The sequence below is a fragment of the Lutra lutra genome, chromosome 3, assembly GCF_902655055.1.
Source record: "Lutra lutra chromosome 3, mLutLut1.2, whole genome shotgun sequence".
Classification (NCBI taxonomy): Eukaryota; Metazoa; Chordata; class Mammalia; order Carnivora; family Mustelidae; genus Lutra; species Lutra lutra.
Window position 1 is genome coordinate 135,184,204 of NC_062280.1, and position 19,083 is coordinate 135,203,286.

Consider the following 19,083-nt stretch of genomic DNA (forward strand, 5'->3'; position numbering starts at 1 on the left):
TAGGGAACTTTATGCCAAGTAACTCATAGGAAGTGAATATTAAGAGTTCTCTATAAAATAGCACAGTCAAGGGGCGCCTGAGTGGCTCAGTGGGTTAAGCCGCTGCCTTCGGCTCAGGTCATGATCTCAGAGTCCTGGGATCGAGCCCCGCATCGGGCTCTCTGCTCAGCGGGGAGCCTGCTTCCTCCTCTCTCTCTGCCTGCCTCTCTGCCTGCTTGTGATCTCTCTGTCAAATAAATAAAAATTAAAAAATCTTTAAAAAATAAAAAAAAATAAAATAACACAGTCAATACCATTTGATAGAGTATAATGTTGGCAGAAATTTTTAGCACCTAGATAGTTTAACTGGAAACTCATTCCTAAAACCTAATTTTTAAAAGATGATGGTTTATTGGGGCACCTTGGTGGCTCAGTGGTTTAAAGCCTCTGCCTTCAGCTCAGGTCATGATCCCAGGGTCCTGGGATCGAGCCCTGCATCGGGCTCTCTGCTCGGCAGGGAGCTGCTTCCACCTCTCTCTCTGCCTGCCTCTCTGCCTGCTTGTGATCTCTGCCTGTCAAATAATGAATAAAATCTTAAAAAAAAAAGATGATGGTTTATTAAAACCACAGGATGAAATATTAATCTTAATTTCCAGGGGCATATACATTGACTTGATCACTCTTCTTTACACTGAGTGTTAAAATTGCACTACAAGATCAGTTTTAACTGAGTGCAATAATATTGACCCTTAACAATATTATCTCAGAGGACTTTGGTTGCAAGGCCCCTCTTCTGCTAGCTGAGTTAGCAGATGATGAGTGCTAGCTATGACACAGCTAGCAATCAAATGTTTCGCTTGGATGATAGTATTCTTTTTGTATACTTTTGTTGACAATTCAGGTCATCTACTTTTTGTGACTTAAGGAGTTTATTTTTTACACTATGACAAAGTGATAAATTATTGTTATCATTGATTATGTTATTCACTAACACGTGTGTATGATCCCTGTTGCCAGCTCAATGTGGAAAGAGAATGAGAATGGTATTAGAAAGCCCAACTGGAATTTCTGAAGAGTATGATCTGACCTAAGTCAGATCTAAGATGACCTAAGTCCATCTTTGCTTGCGTAAAAGATAGTTTTATTTGCCCAGCTCTTCTGCAGAGCTATTTTGAGAATTAAGTATGATAACATTGGTTAGGTGATCCTAGGACTGTCTTCAGCTTTGTTTGGAGTGCGATGAAGTGTGTTAGAGTAGAAAAGCAGAGGCCAAAGACTGGGTTCTAATACTGGCAGGGCCATTCAGAAGGCTTAAAGAATTCTATGAGAATTTGCTTTATTTCTTTGAACCTTAATTTCTCTCTCTTTCCTTTTCTATGCATCATCTTTACATCCATCCATGTACCCATCCATCCACCCACCCCTCCAACCAGCCAGCCAACCAGCCAGCCATCCACACATGCATATAAATATAATTATGGGGGAGAATAAAAATATTAAATGGTTTTTATTGTGAACCTAGGGGCTCAATAAATGAATATTAGTTTATCCTCCATAACTCCTAACTTTCCTACAAAATACCTGAAGAAGGAAAGCATAAAATTCAAAGGAAGTCACTTCATTTCAACTAATTAATTTTACAACATATTAAGTATTACATGTCATTACTCAACATGTTTGCTTGTAGATCTTTCTTTATTCTGTCTTCCTTTACGTAATAATTTAAAAGTACCTTATAGCAGTGTTATTCATAATAACTCAAAACAGGAAGTAACCCAAATGTCCATCAGTTGATGGACAGATAAATATGTGCTGCGTATGCATGCAGTGGGATACTACTCAGAAATAAACGTATTGAAATGTGCAGCAACATGGATGCACCTTGAAAACATAAGTGAAGGAAGCCTGTCACAAAAGATCACATAGTGTATGACTGACTCCATGTATATGGAATATCCAGAACTGGCAAGTAAAGAGAGACAGAAAATAGGCTAGTGGCTACCGGGGCTGGGAGGAGGAAGGAACGAAGGTGTGATTTCTCACGGGTTTGGAATTCTCTTTGGAGGTGATGAAAGTGTCCTAAAATTGATTGTGGTCAAAGTTGCACCTCTCCCCGAATACATGAAATACTGCTGGTTTGTCCCCTTTAATCACTGAATTGTATGGTATGTGAATTATATCTTACTAAAGCTGCTATGAAACAAAAAGGACTGTGTAGGTATAATATACTCAAAATAATGCAATTTACTTTCAAGACTGCTGTCGCATATCCTTTGTTGCAAAGGAAGGTAATGGTAACAACTAGTTAATTGCTCCAGAATTAGGTCAGGGACAATAGTATAAATGCTGTCACTTCCTTACCTCAATGGTCACTCAAAATCTCTAGTTGAGTGAAAGGAGAAAAGTGTCTTGTAAAAAAGTTAGGCTCCTCCAGTTAACACCGAATCATGCTGACAGATGTAATTTCATTGTTTTAGGTCCTAAATCTAGTGCAGTCCTATGTGACCCTTCGAGTGCCTCTGTATGTTTCCTACGTGTTCCATTCCCCGGTTGGGGTAGGAGGCTGGCAGCATTTTGACTTGAAGTCGGAGCTGCGCCTAACTTTTGTGTATGACACTGCCATCTTGTGGAATGATGGAATCGGCAGTCCACCAGAAGCTGAACTCCAAGGTGGGTAATAATTTGGAAAATGAGTTTTCTCATCTATTTGACTTACTTAGGACTTTTTTTTTTTACTGTAGCAAAATGAATAATAGAAGCAACTTTCAATAAATTTTATTTTTATGTTCAGTATTTTAAGATTATTTCATTTTGTCATGGAAAAACTAACAAAATCCTATCAGTGCCTAAAATTTTGTGTAACAAGTGACTGTTATAGATAGATATCATAAACATTTCATGGGTATTTAACCCTGACATTCCATTTCAGGTGATTCATCATTTATGAGTTACACAACATAGTCTGTGTGTTTCCTAGGTTCTAGAAAATGTGTAGAGGAAGTTCCAAATGAAAATAAGAAATGAACCCAAGAGAAAAATGTATGCTTTTTTTTTTCTTCTGAAAATGAGATAGATCCTGGCTTCTAGTTCTGGCTTCCACAGCTTACTAGCTTTGTAATCTTGAACATACTGCTTAGCCTTTGTGGCACTCAGTTTCTCCTCAAGGGTAGACTAGACTGCTAATATTCTTTTTATTTTAAATTTCTATCATTCTGTAATATTTTAGCTGGATGTTTTGGAACAGCAGTGGTAAGTACAACTAACTCCTAAGCCTGTAAGCACCTGCCAAACTTTCTTTCAATCTCTGTACCAGAATAATAATTTAAAGTCTACAAGCATAAAGCTAATTTATGTATCCGTGGAATGAATAGTTTCTTTTCAGACACATGCTGCTGTTCTGGTTCCATGCCTATCTGAGCATCATGCTTGCATTACTTTTTACGAGCCAGAGAGAAAATACTATTGACAGTGTCTCAAAATTTGCTATCTTAAACAGATTTAAGATTGACTTAAATTTACGTGAAAGGTTATATGATCACCCTGAGTGAACATTCTAAATTATTTTATATTTCAGTGTTTTGGTTACACATCTTGCCTTAGAAAGTGTATATTTAAGGAAATTTAATGTGGATCCATGCTGTGGTTCTCAAGTTCTACATAAGGATCTCATGGTTCCTTCTTGTCTCTGGAACCAACTTTGGTCAAACTGCCAAAAGTTTTGGAAAACCTCCAGAGTTTTTATTAAGTCTGTAAAATTTGGAATCATTCTGGAGAACACGAACCCACATCCAAGTCCAAATCTTCAGGACTTGACAACTTTATTGTGTCTCTCAATTTACAACTTCATTTATGTAGACTAATGCTTTCAGGGAAAAAAAAAAAAAAATCTTGGCCTGTTGTCTATTTCATGTTGTCTATTTCTATCTATTTCATATTGTCTATCTGTTTATTTCATATTGACCTCACTCATGTTACCTGATTCTATTTCGCCTCCCTTCTTGACACCCTTTCTTGTTAAAAAAAAACAAAGCAAAACAAACAAAACACTTGTGTTTCTCTTATCACTCAGAATTCTGATCACAGTCTTTGACTAGAGTGCTTAAAGATGAGACATATCTGAATTCAAATTTGGAAGAAATCCTGCATATAATGAGTCCCTGGTCACCAGTGTTTCCACTCTTGTGCACTCTGCTCATGTAGGTTCTCTCTACCCCACGAGCATGCGCATCGGTGAAGAGGGGCGCTTGGTGGTGAACTTTAAGACAGAGGCTCAGTTCCATGGTCTGTTCGTGCTGTCCCATCCCGGTAAGTCCTGTTATCCACAAGAAGCTGCTCCCTGCACCACAGAACACAGATATTCCAGGCCCTACACTACCTGACGAGCTATGAAACCAGCTTCTAAACTTAACTTCAAGTGAATTGTCCATGTGACTTATCCACAGGAGGGTTTGATAATTGTTCAGCTACATCTCATAAGCTACAAATTCCTCGTTATCAACATAGCCTTTTAGAGAAAATACAAAATGACAGTAAATTTAAACGAAAACTCTACTGAGTTCATTTTAAGTGGAGTTTTCCTTAGATAAAGAGCATAGCAACCACAGTACCCTTCTCTGCCTCAATTCTGTTGCATACAAAGTTGAATTTGAAGTCATTTGTTTAGCAAGGACTCCTCTGTTCACAGCCGTTTTCTGGATACCATGAGAAACCTTTATAATAGAGCTGGAAGTGACATTGTACTATGATACTTACATTTCAGACATGTTAACTAATTACCTTTAATAAAGATTTGCTGTGTCATTTTACTAACTGCGAACACTGTGCTTTAAATACCAATAAGGAAGCAGGCACTGAAGTCCAATGCCCAAGCTTTTTTTAAATATAAAGGACATCCCATTAGAAATATATATATATATATATATATATATATATATATATATATTTTTTTTTTTTTTTTTTTTTTTTATTTGAGAGAGAGAGAGAGAGAGAGCATGAGAGGAGAGAGAGATCAGCGGGAGAAGCAGACTCCCTGCCGAGCAGGGAGTCCGATGTGGGACTCGATCCCAGGACTCCAGGATCATGACCTGAGCCGAAGGCAGTTGCTTAACCAAGTGAGCCACCCAGGCGCCCCTGAAATATTTTTTTTATTTGACTCTCCATATCACTAAATTGGTGTTGCATATTTTGCCCATTTGCCAACTATTGTCAGATTGGACGGGGAACATAGTTCAATCCATGTCTTCTCCCGCCTTCCGTTTTCTGGGTTTGAGCTCTAAACAAGGAAAGAATAGGGCCAAAATTCAGAAGAGAAAGAGGGCTCATTGTATATTTATGAGGCTGAGCTATAAGACATACTGACCCAAAAAGAATCATTTGGCTTTATTGTAACTGACAATTCTGGAAAATAAGGATTTCTGGGTCTTTACAGATCCCTTCCACATGTCTACCTTTCTAATAAACTGAGGCTTTGTTTAGACACAATTGCAGGCAATCTAATTAAAATTAGGTTCCGTTTGTAAGTTGGGTTTGCCCCGCTGTGCGGATGCTAAGAGACTAAAGTTGATCTCGTGGCTTCGATGCACAATAAATGCATTCACATCAGCTGTTACTGCACTGCTGTGCCTTCCCTGGAAAGTTGCCCTGGACTATTTGAGCATTTCTGCACAATTATCTCTTCACAGAATCATAGAGTGGGAAAAGCAGTGAATTAGGACTCAGAAGGCACACATCCTAACTGTGCGATCTTGGGAGAGTCACTATAATCGGCCTCAGCCCACATTCTCCGAGGGGGGGAAGTGAAGCTAATTATACCAACATTGGGGCTTTGAAGGCTTAGTATTAAGAATAAAAGCAAGCAATGTACGATCGGGTGCTTTGAAAACCCTAAGCTGTTATGCACTCTTACAGCCACTCTACCATTATTCTTACTGGCACTTTTCTAGCATCCTTCACGAGCTCAATGATCATGTCAGCTGATCATCCAGGCCTGACCTTCTCCCTGCGCCTCATCAGGAGTGAACCGACCTATAACCAGCCCATGCAACAGTGGAGCTTTATGTCTGACTTTGCAGTAAGTGACTCAGGCTCTTAGCTTTCCTTTTCTGCCGCTTTGGATGACACCTCAGATTCTTAAAGGGAAAACCTAAATGTCCTCCCTTCTCCTTAAAGGTACGTGACTATTCAGGGACTTACACAGTGAAACTGCTGCCTTGCACCACTCCATCGCATCAAGAGTACCGCCTGCCAGTCACCTGCAACCCCCAAGAGCCTGTCACCTTTGACCTTGACATTCGGTTCCAACAGGTGCGTCTCTTGCAGTTGTTTCTGGTGACTTCTCCAATCCCACTTCATGAAGATCGTGGTTTACTTGTATCAGTAAATAAATAAATAAGTAAATTCACACCATGACTTACTAATTCTTGCTTGCTGAGAATAAAGGAAGTCAGACAGGAAGGAAGCAAGAGAAGAAGGAAGGAGGAAAGAACTACCCTTCCTCTGTCATTGGTTCAGGGTATAAAATCCAGGGTTGAAGAGTACGCAAAGGTTATTTTTCTTCTTATGTGATCTTTTCTCCTCCTGGAGTTTGCTGCCTTGGAGAGTTGAGGGTTTTCCCCAGAGTTCTTCTGTATGTCTTTGCCTCGTTCTTGATCTTCAAGGAAAATAAATATCCTGTAGTTCATGACCTCTCCAAGTACCTAACTGCCATTATATAGTAAAAGAAATATGACGGCACTTTTTGTCCAAGGACAAATACTAAGTGTTGGCCCCGCACTGAACATGATAAGTACAAGTCCCATATATACCCTGTGAAAACAATGGAAAAGAACCCAAGGAACGCTGCTGTTTCGTCCCAGTCAAAACATTTCACCTCGCCAGTATCGCCTTCTCATGAAGGGCAGAGCCAGTGTTACAATCCCCTGTGTTAGTCTGGTCGGATGTGAAAACTCAAGTGCAGTCTTCAGTCATCTACATGTGCACGTACAGCCCATGTGTGTGTCTGTGAATAAGGCATTTGTGCACCGCCAGGGCAATCGGCAATGGGTAACAGAGCTTTCACACTTGGTTTTAGGTCAGCGATCCAGTGGCAGCTGAGTTCAGCTTGAACACCCAGATGTACCTCCTCTCCAAGAAAAGCCTCTGGCTGTCTGATGGATCCATGGGATTTGGGCAAGAGAGTGATGTTGCCTTCGCAGAAGGTACCCGTTTCACAAATGAGACAGCCGCTCTGTCTGCTCGCCGCCGCATCTGCTGTGCTTTGCTTTATTGGGATCATGTTTAAGAGGGGAAATGATCAGCGCTGGCGTACTCTTGAGAATATTACTGGGTCTTTACCACTTTGGCAGGGATGGCTAGGGCCACTGGAATTGGATATATGCTACTAGATGGTTTTTCCTCTGGGGAAGTTAATCTCTATTTCCTTTGCTTAAGTGACTTTTGGAACCAATCTAGATTTCCTTTTCGTGAATCTTCTTTCCAGGTGCATAGACTCAAATACTGTAGCTACTTGAGACTGTCGATGCCTCATGGTGAGGGTCATATCTGTGCTGCTCAGTGGCGTGTTCCTGGCCCTTAGCAAAATGCCTAACACGCATGGTGGGAGTTCAGTAGTAGAGACGAAACAGATGGCTGACTGCGAGGGAATTTCCACAAACTCTCCTTCAAAATCACATAAAGCCAACTCAGCTTTTTATCAATATTTTCTTTTCTATATACTTTATTAGTCTGTATCCTGCCAAGTAATTTATCTATATGAAGTGGACTTTAAACCACAGTGGAATTATGAATATTAAATTATAGACCAAGGCTTGAGGTTATTCCCACTACTGACTGAGCATGGGACAGTCAATAAATCCTCAGTCACTTGTGGTCCGTACCCAGAGTGGTCTGACCTGAGGCCTGGGAGTGGGTGACATCCTGAAAGTTTTCCAATATTTGATGGCAGATTAGAAAAAGAAGGAAGTACTCCCTAGGGAGCGTTATTGTCACCAATGGTTTGCAGAGTCATGTGGACAGGACTTACCACGTAACAGAAATGACACTTCCACGTATCTGTTTCAGGGGACATCATTTATGGGCGTGTCATGGTAGATCCTGTCCAGAATCTGGGTGACTCCTTTTACTGCAGCATTGAGAAGGTGTTTCTGTGCACTGGAGCTGACGGCTATGTTCCCAAATACAGTCCCACGAATGCAGAATACGGCTGCTTAGCTGACTCTCCTTCACTCTTATATAGATTTAAAATTGTGGTAAGTGCTTTGCCACAAACAGTGAACTAGGTAGGTGTTCAAAGTTCAATGTTTTCATCTGGTATTTAAAAACAATAACATCTTTTTAAATGAAACACAGTGGTGACATTGTATGGTCATCTGTACTTGCACAAACCTAAAGAAACCATTCTGTACTTGCAAAAGTTGGCATTATCTACAGCACTCCTCATTTTCTTTATTGCTTAAAGGACAAAGCTCAGCCAGAGACGCAAGCCACCAGTTTTGGAAATGTCCTGTTTAATGCCAAGCTAGCAGCCGATGACCCTGAAGCTATTCTCTTAGTGAATCAGCCTGGATCCGATGGCTTTAAAGTTGACTCAACACCACTCTTTCAGGTGGGCCAGTAATAAGCCCCTTACACCAGCTCTGTGTGCCACATGCAAATTACTTAATACTGGGATGATCCAGGTGTCTTCTATGAAAGGGCTATGATAGTAATACTGCATAAGTAATCATAACATTGAATAAGGTAATGCAGGTAAGCCACACAGGACCATAGTGGGCACCTGGTAAGCATTCTGTAAACCCTAGGTATTATTATTTTTATTAGTGCATTCACCTTATTTTAAGGCTATGAGTAATGAAGACCCTTATTCAGCACAGAATGAAATCTAAGTCTGATGTTTGGAAACTCTGCTTTTCTTTTCTTTCTTTCTTTCTTTTTTTTTTTTTTTAAGATTTTATTCATTTATTTGACAGAGAGAAAGAGATCACAGGTAGGCAGAGAGGCAGGCGGGGGAGGGGGACAGAACAGGCTCCCCACTGAGCAGAGAGCCTGATGTGGGACTCTATCCCAGGACCCTGAGAGCATGACCTGAGCTGAAGGCAGAGGCCTAACCCACTGAGCCAACCAGGTGCCCCGGAAACTCTGTTTTTTTTTATTCAAAACTTCCTTCCTGTTGACTTTTCATGACATCTTTATTAGAGTGATCTTGTTTGAACTGCTGGCTTCAGAAAAGAAGTGTGCACAGCTCATAAATCTCCATTCTCAAAGACTTTATAAACCAAGACAGAATATCCTAGCCTAGCGATGGATGGTAAAAAGACACAGGTGACCCTAACACTGAGCAGACAAATGAGACAAATTCAGAGTTGTGCTTCCACAGAGAATCCTTGGAGGGGCAAGTACACCTTTTAGGAAATTTTCTGAAAATTGTCCACACTGGAGGGGCTGCAGACACAGTATCTGTCTTCACCCTAAAGAAGGAATCTTAAGGAAGCATATTTGTTACTCGGAGTAATTTTTTAAAATGATTTTCACTGTTAATTCTCAAAGCCTTAAACCCCTTTTAAATCCTGAAGGCTTCAGAGAGCCATCGGAAATTCCCTTCTTTTCACAAGCCCTAGAAAAGCAGAAAAACGGACCTTTTCTATGGTCTTCTCTGTAAATAAGCAGCCAGACGCACTGGAAGAGAGTCCTGAGAGTCAGAATGTATGGGTTCCAGTCTTGCTTCTGCCACTAACTGGTTGAGTAACATTGGCACGTTACGTAACTGGTGCATCCTTCTTTACCCATTTTTCAGATGTGTAAGTTAAAACCATGTGACAGCTCCGACATTCTATGGCAGCAATCACAGATTGCCAAAGATTTACTGGCACACACTCCCTTGAGAGTCACACAAAATATTTTAGAGTCCTTTACACAAAGCCTTGCACGTACTACCCACGAAAAAATGTGAAGGGTATTAATTCTGCAGTCTAGAGTAAATTCTCAGTGGTTGTCTCTGCCATTAATTTCTCATGAATTAGGAGTCATGAATTAGGTCGGTGTGGTATTTAATTTTCTAACAAATAGAGTTGCATTTCCTAGGTTGCCCTGGGTCGGGAATGGTACGTACACACGATCTACACGGTAAGATCAAAAGACAACGCCAATCGAGGCATCGGCAAAAGAAGTACTGAGTACCAGCACCACTCCATAGTGGGTCCAGGGAAGCCAGAGGCCACAAGCCAGAGCCGGAAGAAGAGGGAGATCAGGAGCCCACCCCCGCTGGCATGGGACATAGGTGCTGACAACAACCGGGGAACCAACATCCAGCACATTGCCCTGGACCGCACCAGCAGGAAGCAGGTCCCCCAGGGGCGAGTTCCTCCTGATGACGTCCTCCCTCGTGAGCTCAACCGGCCCAGCTCCGACATCAGCCTGGTCACAGTCGTTGGCAGCATCGCGGTGGGGTTCCTCACTCTCTGCCTCGCTGCCATCACAGTGATGATGTGCAGGAGGAGGAAGGGTGCCAGGAGGAAGGGCGCCCTGAAAGGCTCAGGCAGTAGCAAGCCCATGATGGCCCCACAGAGCCACCAGGGAGACAGCTCAGAGGTTTGAAGAGCGTCACTGGGATTCAGCCTTGGCCTCCAGTGCCTTAGAAAGACAGTGGAAACCCAAATGCTTCTGTCAGTGCCGGGGAATTGGGGACTTCTGTTACGAAGACGCTCAGAGGACCTGACTGTACTAATGAGCTTGGATTTGAATTCTGTCTACTTTTTCATGCATCAGAGAACAAATGCAGACCACAAATCACGCCTTTCCTCTGGCCCCAGAGGCAGCAACAATGTATTCGTGTGTACACATAGCCATCCATGGACTGCCAGGAATGGACTTCTCATTTTAGGCATTTTTCTCTAAACAGTGGAGACAAATCTATTCCAAGGTGCTGCAGACTCTCTCAGAAGTTGAAGAGGAGTCTCCTGTTGCTATATGAGCATGAATCTTGAAGGTGCAATTATCACATTGTTTATTCATTGTATAACAGTTTATTCCTAGAAAGGTTTTCATGGATAGTCTGCACGAATGATAAATACACTGTTTACTATGACAAGTTTTAGAATAGGTGGAGACAGCATGGAATTATGACCAGGGGTGGCTCAACCCGTCATTCACCCTTCCTACTACATGGGAGGGAACGGAAGGAAAGATATAGAGAAGGAAGTCACTAGGTTGGATTGGACTTGTTTCTCATCCTCATCAGAGCCTCCCTGTTTTACTTGCTTAACTTTAAATTAAACCAAAGAATACGTTAAGTCTGGAAGAGATTGTCGAAGAAAGACTTTCCTGTTATATAGTGAGAAATAGTCGAATTCTTGCATGATAGTATATCTTATGGGTGCTCAACATTTGTGGGAAATAAGAGGGTTGGTGGCGTTTTGATGATGAAGAAGAAATGCTATAGAGTTAGATTCACATTTATAAGACAATGTTCTGTAAGAACTGAGCCTAGATGTTTGCAGTATTGAACCCAAAATTATGAGAAGTATCATTACAGGTGGTGGAAGGAGAAAGTGGTATTTATTAATATAATGTGTTTAACCAAAGTGCCTCTTCTACATCATGGAAATAAAGAACATTCTGACAGATGATATATGAGGTTAACCCTCAGAGGAGCATAATCACACAACAATGTCCAGAACTTAAATTGGCCATAGGACATTTCATTAACCTTCTAATCAGCCTCTGGGCCAAAAATGGGGACCTCTGCCCCTGTCATTCCAGAGATGGCCTTGGAGGCACTACCTTCTTTGATCCAGGAGGAGAGCAACATTCTTTGTCATCTCCAGTTCAGTGAGCTGACACAGCAAGGTCCCTCTCAGTATCTGAAAACATACCGTATGACACTGCTCACAGTGTTAAAAACCAGGAAACTTAAGTGAGCTTGCTTGGCAAGGTTCCCATCACCCTTCTGAAAAAATAGACTCTCACCAAATGGCAGAAATTTCCGTTGGAAAGGGAAGGAAAATGTCAGTAGTCCAGTAACCAATCTCCCAAAAGCTAGTGAATGTATTTCAAGCAAAAATAGGGTCAGGAGAAAAAGAACTGTATTAAGGGCTAACTAACCCTCACGTGTTGCCTGGAATCTTTTCACTTTGTCCATAGCCTGGCCACACTGGACGTCCTAGTGGAATGGATCTCATTTGGTGTCCATGGGCACCAGCCATCTCTTTATTGAAAAAAGGAATCTACGTTGGTGCTGAGAGAGAGGTGAAAAGCGTCTAATGCTCGCCTCTCTCCTTTTGGGCAGCTCTGCACTTCACACTCAAAGTCTTTCAAAGAATATGGTAGACTGGAGTCTCCTTCCATTGGGGAATTTACGGATATCACCCCTGTAACTCAAGGGCCCCCAAAGGACTTATATTAAGTACTGTATAGCCCGGGAGTTCATTTGTCAAGCAAACATGAATGCTTTCATCATTATGCCCTTTTCTTTTGCTTTGCCTTCTGGCAGATGCTTTGCTACTTCTGTAGCTACCTCGTAACTTGTCTAGGAATGAGCATGTTAAGCAGCTTCAGTTAGCGTGTGGACTTTTCATGACTTAGCGCTGGGTTCAATTCAGTTAGACTGTGGGAGCAAGTACTTGCCGTTGACTTTATGTTCCTTCAGTGGTTTAGATGCCTCAGAGCCTGACTCTTGTGCAGTCTTGAGCATCTCTGTCACTGATTATAGTAACGTAGTAATATAGTGAAGCCTCATTATGACAAGCCTGTTTGGAGACTTTGGGCCACACTGGTTTTATATCAAATTTCACTCTGCAATGAGTTTTACTAATGAGACTGCCATATATGAATTGGAGGGCTTATAAAACACAGAACATGTCTATCCTTTTCTAATAAAGAAAAGTTTCTTCCTCTCTGCCCAGTCCCTCTATCTCTCTCTCCCTTTCTCTCCTCTTCCTTTCCCTTGAAAACAGAGTCTGGGGTAAAAGGCAGATATAGCTTTCTTAAGTGTAGAGTGCTTGGATTTCAGCATCATCTTCTTTTTAGCTGTTTACTTAATGTGAGATTTTATATACATTAATCTTAAAAAACTCTTTTTGTGGAAAGAAAGGATCAGTGAAAATGTTTTATTGTCCAATAAAACAGACCCTTTTCCCCAACATTTTGTTTTTAGACAATTATGCTGGTATTATCAGAACAATTTCATAAAATAACTTCCCATAGACAATGGGATATAAGCTATAATAACTCCTTAGATACCCAGTAGCTTCTGACCCTAATTAAAACTATATAATTGAAATCGTATCACATAGTAAAACACAAAGCACAAAAATATATATGAAGCCTTAGCGGCTCTCCCCGCATACGAACCACAAAGCATTACAATACATAATTATGGTTTTAATGATGGTTTTATTTATCCTAATTCATTCCCTCTGTTAACATTTACTAAATGCTCACCTAGGACTAACCACTTTGAGAGATTACCCAGAAACCAAGATGCCCTCCCTGGTCGCCAGCAGGTTCTAACCAAATGTGGCTCCTCCTTTAGACCAGAGGGATCGGCATTTGCATTGGGTTTTGCCCTGGACCAAGAACAAGCCAGGCGTGTCTGTGAACCACAACTTAAAACTCTCCAGAGCACTGACAGTGGAGTCCACTCTTTTTCCTCTAAAAGAATCCCACATTATGGGTCATTATGATCACAGAACTAAGGTAAAGTATTTCAGATCAATAATTTAGTGGAATTGCCCCTCACAAATCTACACAGAAAGGGTACATTGCAGGGATGTGGGTAGTCTGGCTTATTCTTTTCCTCTTAATGGAAGACAGGCCCACTTTATTCCAAGAATGGGATATAGCACATAAACTCTTGTTCCCATCCATGAATACCCCAACACCTCCTGAAGTGCACCCTCCCACAAGCATCCACAGCGTTTGAACAGTATAAATAGAGGTCAACTAGAATTCCTCCGCCATTCTACTGCATAGCATTTGTGACATGAAGGACCAAGTACAAGGGATATAGTTCTATAAGCGGCAAACAACTTCTTTATCAGATCATCATACCTCTTAAGTCTTTTCCAGGTTACCAACTCCAAGGCCAACTTTAAAAATGGAAATGGACCTGCGGAAAATCATAGAGCCTCTCATTTAAATCCACGCTGAAGGTTAAAATAGTCCTAGATTGAGAAACGATAAAGTAGCAATAACAGGAAAATGTAATAACATTTAAATTTTTAAGGTTGAAATTTGATTTCTGCTGCTATTTTGAAAATACCTATTTAGTTTTGATTGAAACCAATTTAGTCCTTTAAAAGAAAAAGAGAAAGTAATCTTTAAAGATGCAAATGTTTTACAAATTTGAAATTTACATAGTTGTATTCATTTAAAAGCAAGGGAGCTCTGATTCTTTGAAACTCTTTCATTTCTTCTAGCCAGGAGGGCAATAACAAAAGGGAGAAGACAGGTGTCTTTACTAACTGCAGGGCAAATAGTGAATAGGGCTTAGGTGTTCAATCAGTCCTAAGGCCATGGCTTAGAAATGTGTAATTTGGCACAGCACTAGAAGTACGACTAGTATCTGGCAAGCACATACAGACACATGTGCGTATAAAAACAACCAAAGAGGGGCGCCTGGGTGGCTCAGTGGGTTAAGCCGCTGCCTTCGGCTCAGGTCATGATCTCAGAGTCCTGGGATCGAGCCCCGAATCGGGCTCTCTGCTCAGCAGGGAGCCTGCTTCCTCCTCTCTCTCTGCCTGCCTCTCTGCCAAATAAATAAATAAAATCTTAAAAAAAAAAAAAAAAAAAAAAAAAAAAAAAACAACAACCAAAGATCTCATTTCTAGAAAATGACGACCCTAAATATAGTTTTAACTGAAATGGTCCATATGGAGATTTTCAAGAAGGTCAACAGAATGGTCATTTGTGTTAACATACTATTGTGGGATTTTCTTGGACATTAGTTTGAAGGTTACTATGTTTCTTTGAGATTTTTCTTCGACTTGATTCCAGGGTTGCGTGGTAATGACAAGAATTTTCAGAAAATACCATCCATAGGTTCCCTCACTGTCTATTTCTCCTTTGGTGTTAAAAATGGAAGATCAAGATTTGGGTAGTTATTTTGCTTTTAATAAGAGATTCTAAAATAGAAGTATGCAGCATTTTCCTACAGTTTTCACCAGGAGGATTATACAGAAACTTCTTAGATAAAAGAAAACTGGTTCTCTCTTGAACTAAAGTTGATACAACAAACTACACTAATATGAGCCTCTCTCAAATTTGATTGTACCGGGAAAACCAATCAAAATATTAAATTGGCAGCCTTTAAACAGTTTTGCTCTCTTCCCTCTCTTTCAAGTACATTTGTTAGCTTTTGCTGGTATCCGTGTGTATTTTTTTTTTCAGTATTGTGTTTTACTTAAGAGCAACAACCAGAAGAAGAAACCAAAATGCTGCTATAACAATGACATCTCCTACTTTCCTTCCTTCCCTCCTCTCCCTTCCTTTCTTCCTTCCTTGGTTCCTTTCTGGCACAGACTAGGGTTTTTTCTTCCTCTGATATTTGTCTATCATTCTTCCAGTAACGCTTCCCTTTTAGTTTGGAAACCATTGCCATTTTCACTACGTAATTAACATTCTCTTTCATCTGAAAGCTAGTAAGTGAGCCCAGCATTTGTGCAGTGTCCCTTCTTTATAAAATGTTAAGGCTTTTGGCTGATGGAAAGAACTCCCTTCAAAAGATCAAAAGCATCATACTGAATAATGTAATGACAATCTGTGCTTTGATTTTTCTCTCAGTGAAGGTTCAACGCTGACATTTAAGACACACACACAAAAATCCCTTTAAGGGTTTAATTGAGCAAAAGTAAAAGGCCAGAGATCACATATATGAAGTTGTTTTGCATGATTGAATACTTTGCAATGAAATAAATGGCAAAACAAAAAAAAACTGTTAAAATGTTAACAGCTTTGAAGTGTCTCAAATTGTAATTATCAAATGCACAATGTTCCTTTCACTATTAGCCAGATGTTGCCTACCCGGATTGCATGATTCCTTGAATACTCTAAGTGAATCTCTACTACAGATATTTATTTTTCCAACATTTGGATCATCCCTTCACATAAGAATTGTCAGTATTGCGCCTTAGAAAATAAGAAAGAAAAGAGAGAAATGCGAGTTTTTAAGAACATTAATAATAAAGAGCATTGTAATACAAACCACTTAAAATATAGAAAAGCAATTACTGGTAAGAATAAAAGATAATTTCTGTAAGGGCACAAATGAAGCACATTACAAAAAGAAGTACAAAGCTGAGTCTCTTTCTGTGGTTTCAGGAATTCAAGTTTTTGGCAAGGTATTTTTAAAGCCCATTTGTCTCTGAAAGAAAACTTCAGCCTGGACAAGGAGTTGTGTGTTTGATAATTGTATTAAGTGCCTACTTCCTTCCCCCAAAGTCCTCCAAAAACTCAGTAAATTTATATTTATGTAGCCACTGAGTGACATATCTGTGTATAATGGAATTATTTGCAAAGCTTAATGGCCTTTGTGATTTTCCCATGGGAATTCTTCAAAAACAAACAGGGTCTAGTTTTTGTTGTTATTGTTTATTTACTGGGGTACTTCTTGTTTGCTGGATAGTGAAGCTTATCCCTGGGAAACCAACTATGCCAATAATTTGGAGCCATTCAGTCTTCTATCCACGTCTAAAATAATTCCTGCTGCCGCTTGTGTTGCATAACTACCACTGTTTTCCTTCAAAATATATCACATGTTTAATATAAATAAAGCCCATATAAATATAAATCTGTTAACATGGTCAAGCTATTGCGGTTCATTCTTCAACTTTATTTGCTCTGAAATCCAAGAATTCGTGTAGTCTGCAATGAGTGTCCGTTAACTTTCGTTCCAGGTCTGAAGCCTACGCTCCTGCAGGCTTCCAGAATGGGACCTGTGCTCCCAGCACTTCTCTGATGCTTGTGGTAAAGTATTTCAGCTCCTTACCAGGATCAACCCACAGGATCTTAGCGTTTACTCACCAGGTGTAGCAGGTGCTGACACAGTCAGAGGCCTGTCAGCGGCAATGTATGCTTAAAGGAAACCACATATTTAGGCGAGTAACTCTGTCCCAGGAGCAGGGTGTCTAGATCCTACTACAGGTATGAAACCCTGCCCAGCAGCACTAATGAAGATGAATCAACTAATAACGGATGAATCCATTGCTGGGGAGCTGCCCTGACAAGGTAGACCAATCGCCTTTATGTAAATTTCACTCAAATCAGTAATCATTTGATTTATTATATGGTCAGATTTTTAATAGGTGGCCACCACTGTTTAATACCAGAAGGAAAGGCAAGGACAGCCTCTTAGAGCTGTTGAAGGGTAATCCCAAGAAAAGGGCCAAATACACAAGAGAAGGTAGAGTGGGGGACGGAGGGAGGAAATGGCTGTGTTATAGCAGAAAAGCTGTCATCAACTACAGAAATGAGGGGCTCGATCCATCTTCACTAGAGAAGAAAAAAAAGAGCCTGTGTGCTAGGAAATTTCCAAGCTGCTAGGAAGAAAACCTGGCTTTCAGGAAGTTAGGGAAGGGGACGGAGGAAGGGAAGATTCCTGATACAGCCACACCTGGGTATTGACTGGGAGATAAGATCTCCCTGCCGTAAAGTCACAATCACTCCAGAGGCACCCAATTTAAGGGAAAAGTCCCCAAACCAGAATGAGTGAAGGTAGACCTGACTGGGGGCGGGGGGATGATTAGAAGCAGAGTTGGGCCAATCTGAACCCACACAGTACTGATTCCCAACCCCAAGCCCCCACCCAGCAGCCATGCCAGGACACTGCTGCAGAGGAAGATCGATAGCAATTTTTGAAACCCCTGCTCCCTACAGACTGCAAAGCATTTCAAGATGCTAAGATCTCATCCTGGAAATTTAAATGTGACTAAGTGGTTAAAGGTGGTAGAGAAGGCGATCGGGCAGAGTTTAAGATTATATCCAAAGGAAGATGAGGCAGGTCAGAGAGGATACAGAGTACTCAACGGGGGGAGAACATTTGGAGAAGGGCATATGCAAAAAGAGGTACAAATACTTTCCTAAGATTTCCTCAGAGTTGAAACTATTCAGAAGACAATGAGTCCGAAGCACATAGGCTGCATGACAACATACAGTGGCTGTGGCCGGACATGTTTCTGCCCCTTTTGATGAAGACAGAAGCCGCATTCGCCTGCACACCTCCCCACCACTTGGCTTGAATTCTACAGAGACCACTAAATCAAGAGGCACTGGTGATGCTCAAGTGTGATCAGAGAAGGTCTCAAAGGCAGTGGCCCAAATCAAAGAAGTTTTGTTGGTAATTTACAGACATATGATTTTCTGTGGGTATGACCTATAGGGTGTATTATTTTCAGAGACACTTTATACACATCAGAACAGATGTCTGCCCTGAGCTGCCTGGGTGGCTCAGTCGGTTGAGCGTCCGACTCTTGGTTTCAGCTCAAGTCATGATCTCAGGGTGGTGAGATTGAGCCCCGTGTCAGGCTCCACGCTCTGTACAGAGTCTGCTGGAGACCCTCTCTCCCCCTCTCCCTCTGCCCTACTCTTCATTCTCTCTCTAATCAATCAATCATTCTTTAAAAAACAACAGGTATCTGCTCTGAGTAGCTGAATTAGAGAGAAGTACTTTCTCTATGGAGATGAGAATCCCAGGTTCATGACTTGGTATTTTTTAAATCTAAGTTTTATTATTATGCCGATATGACAAGGCCAAAGGATCAAGAAACAATTGCCATTGAAAGGAAAGCTTAATATACTCACCAATTCCAATGGGAGCTGGTACGTTCCACAAAAAGGGCCACACACAGGGATACAATAGGGTCAGTCATGGGGCAGAGGGAACAAGAGAAAGTGTGGGTGAGAGCCTTTCTAGTAGTTTCCATGGGCAGAAACAGCCAAGGAGGGATAAACAGGTTGAGGATTAGCAATTTGAGTAATTTCAATGGGTCTAGGGCATAGGGCTGTCCCTAGGTGTCTGGTACCTGGCCTTTGGGGGATTGGGCAGATGGAGAATAGCCCATAGAGTGGGAGGCAGATAAAGAGGGCAGTTGGGATAGGGGCTCTGGATTGTTTAGT

General features: G+C 41.1%; 1 protein-coding gene across 1 annotated transcript in view; it reads left to right on the forward strand.

Moving 5' to 3' along the window:
- Positions 1-16,770, forward strand: part of FREM2 (FRAS1 related extracellular matrix 2) — a 158,300-nt gene extending 141,530 nt beyond the window's left edge. The window contains exons 17-24 of the mRNA XM_047723239.1: positions 2,457-2,649; positions 4,180-4,284; positions 5,922-6,049; positions 6,148-6,282; positions 7,049-7,175; positions 8,038-8,225; positions 8,435-8,581; positions 10,057-16,770. Of these exons, the coding sequence (XP_047579195.1) occupies positions 2,457-2,649; positions 4,180-4,284; positions 5,922-6,049; positions 6,148-6,282; positions 7,049-7,175; positions 8,038-8,225; positions 8,435-8,581; positions 10,057-10,569 (1,536 nt within the window). The 3' untranslated portion in view covers positions 10,570-16,770. The remainder of the gene's footprint in view (positions 1-2,456; positions 2,650-4,179; positions 4,285-5,921; positions 6,050-6,147; positions 6,283-7,048; positions 7,176-8,037; positions 8,226-8,434; positions 8,582-10,056) is intronic.
- The last annotated feature ends 2,313 nt before the right edge of the window (positions 16,771-19,083 follow it).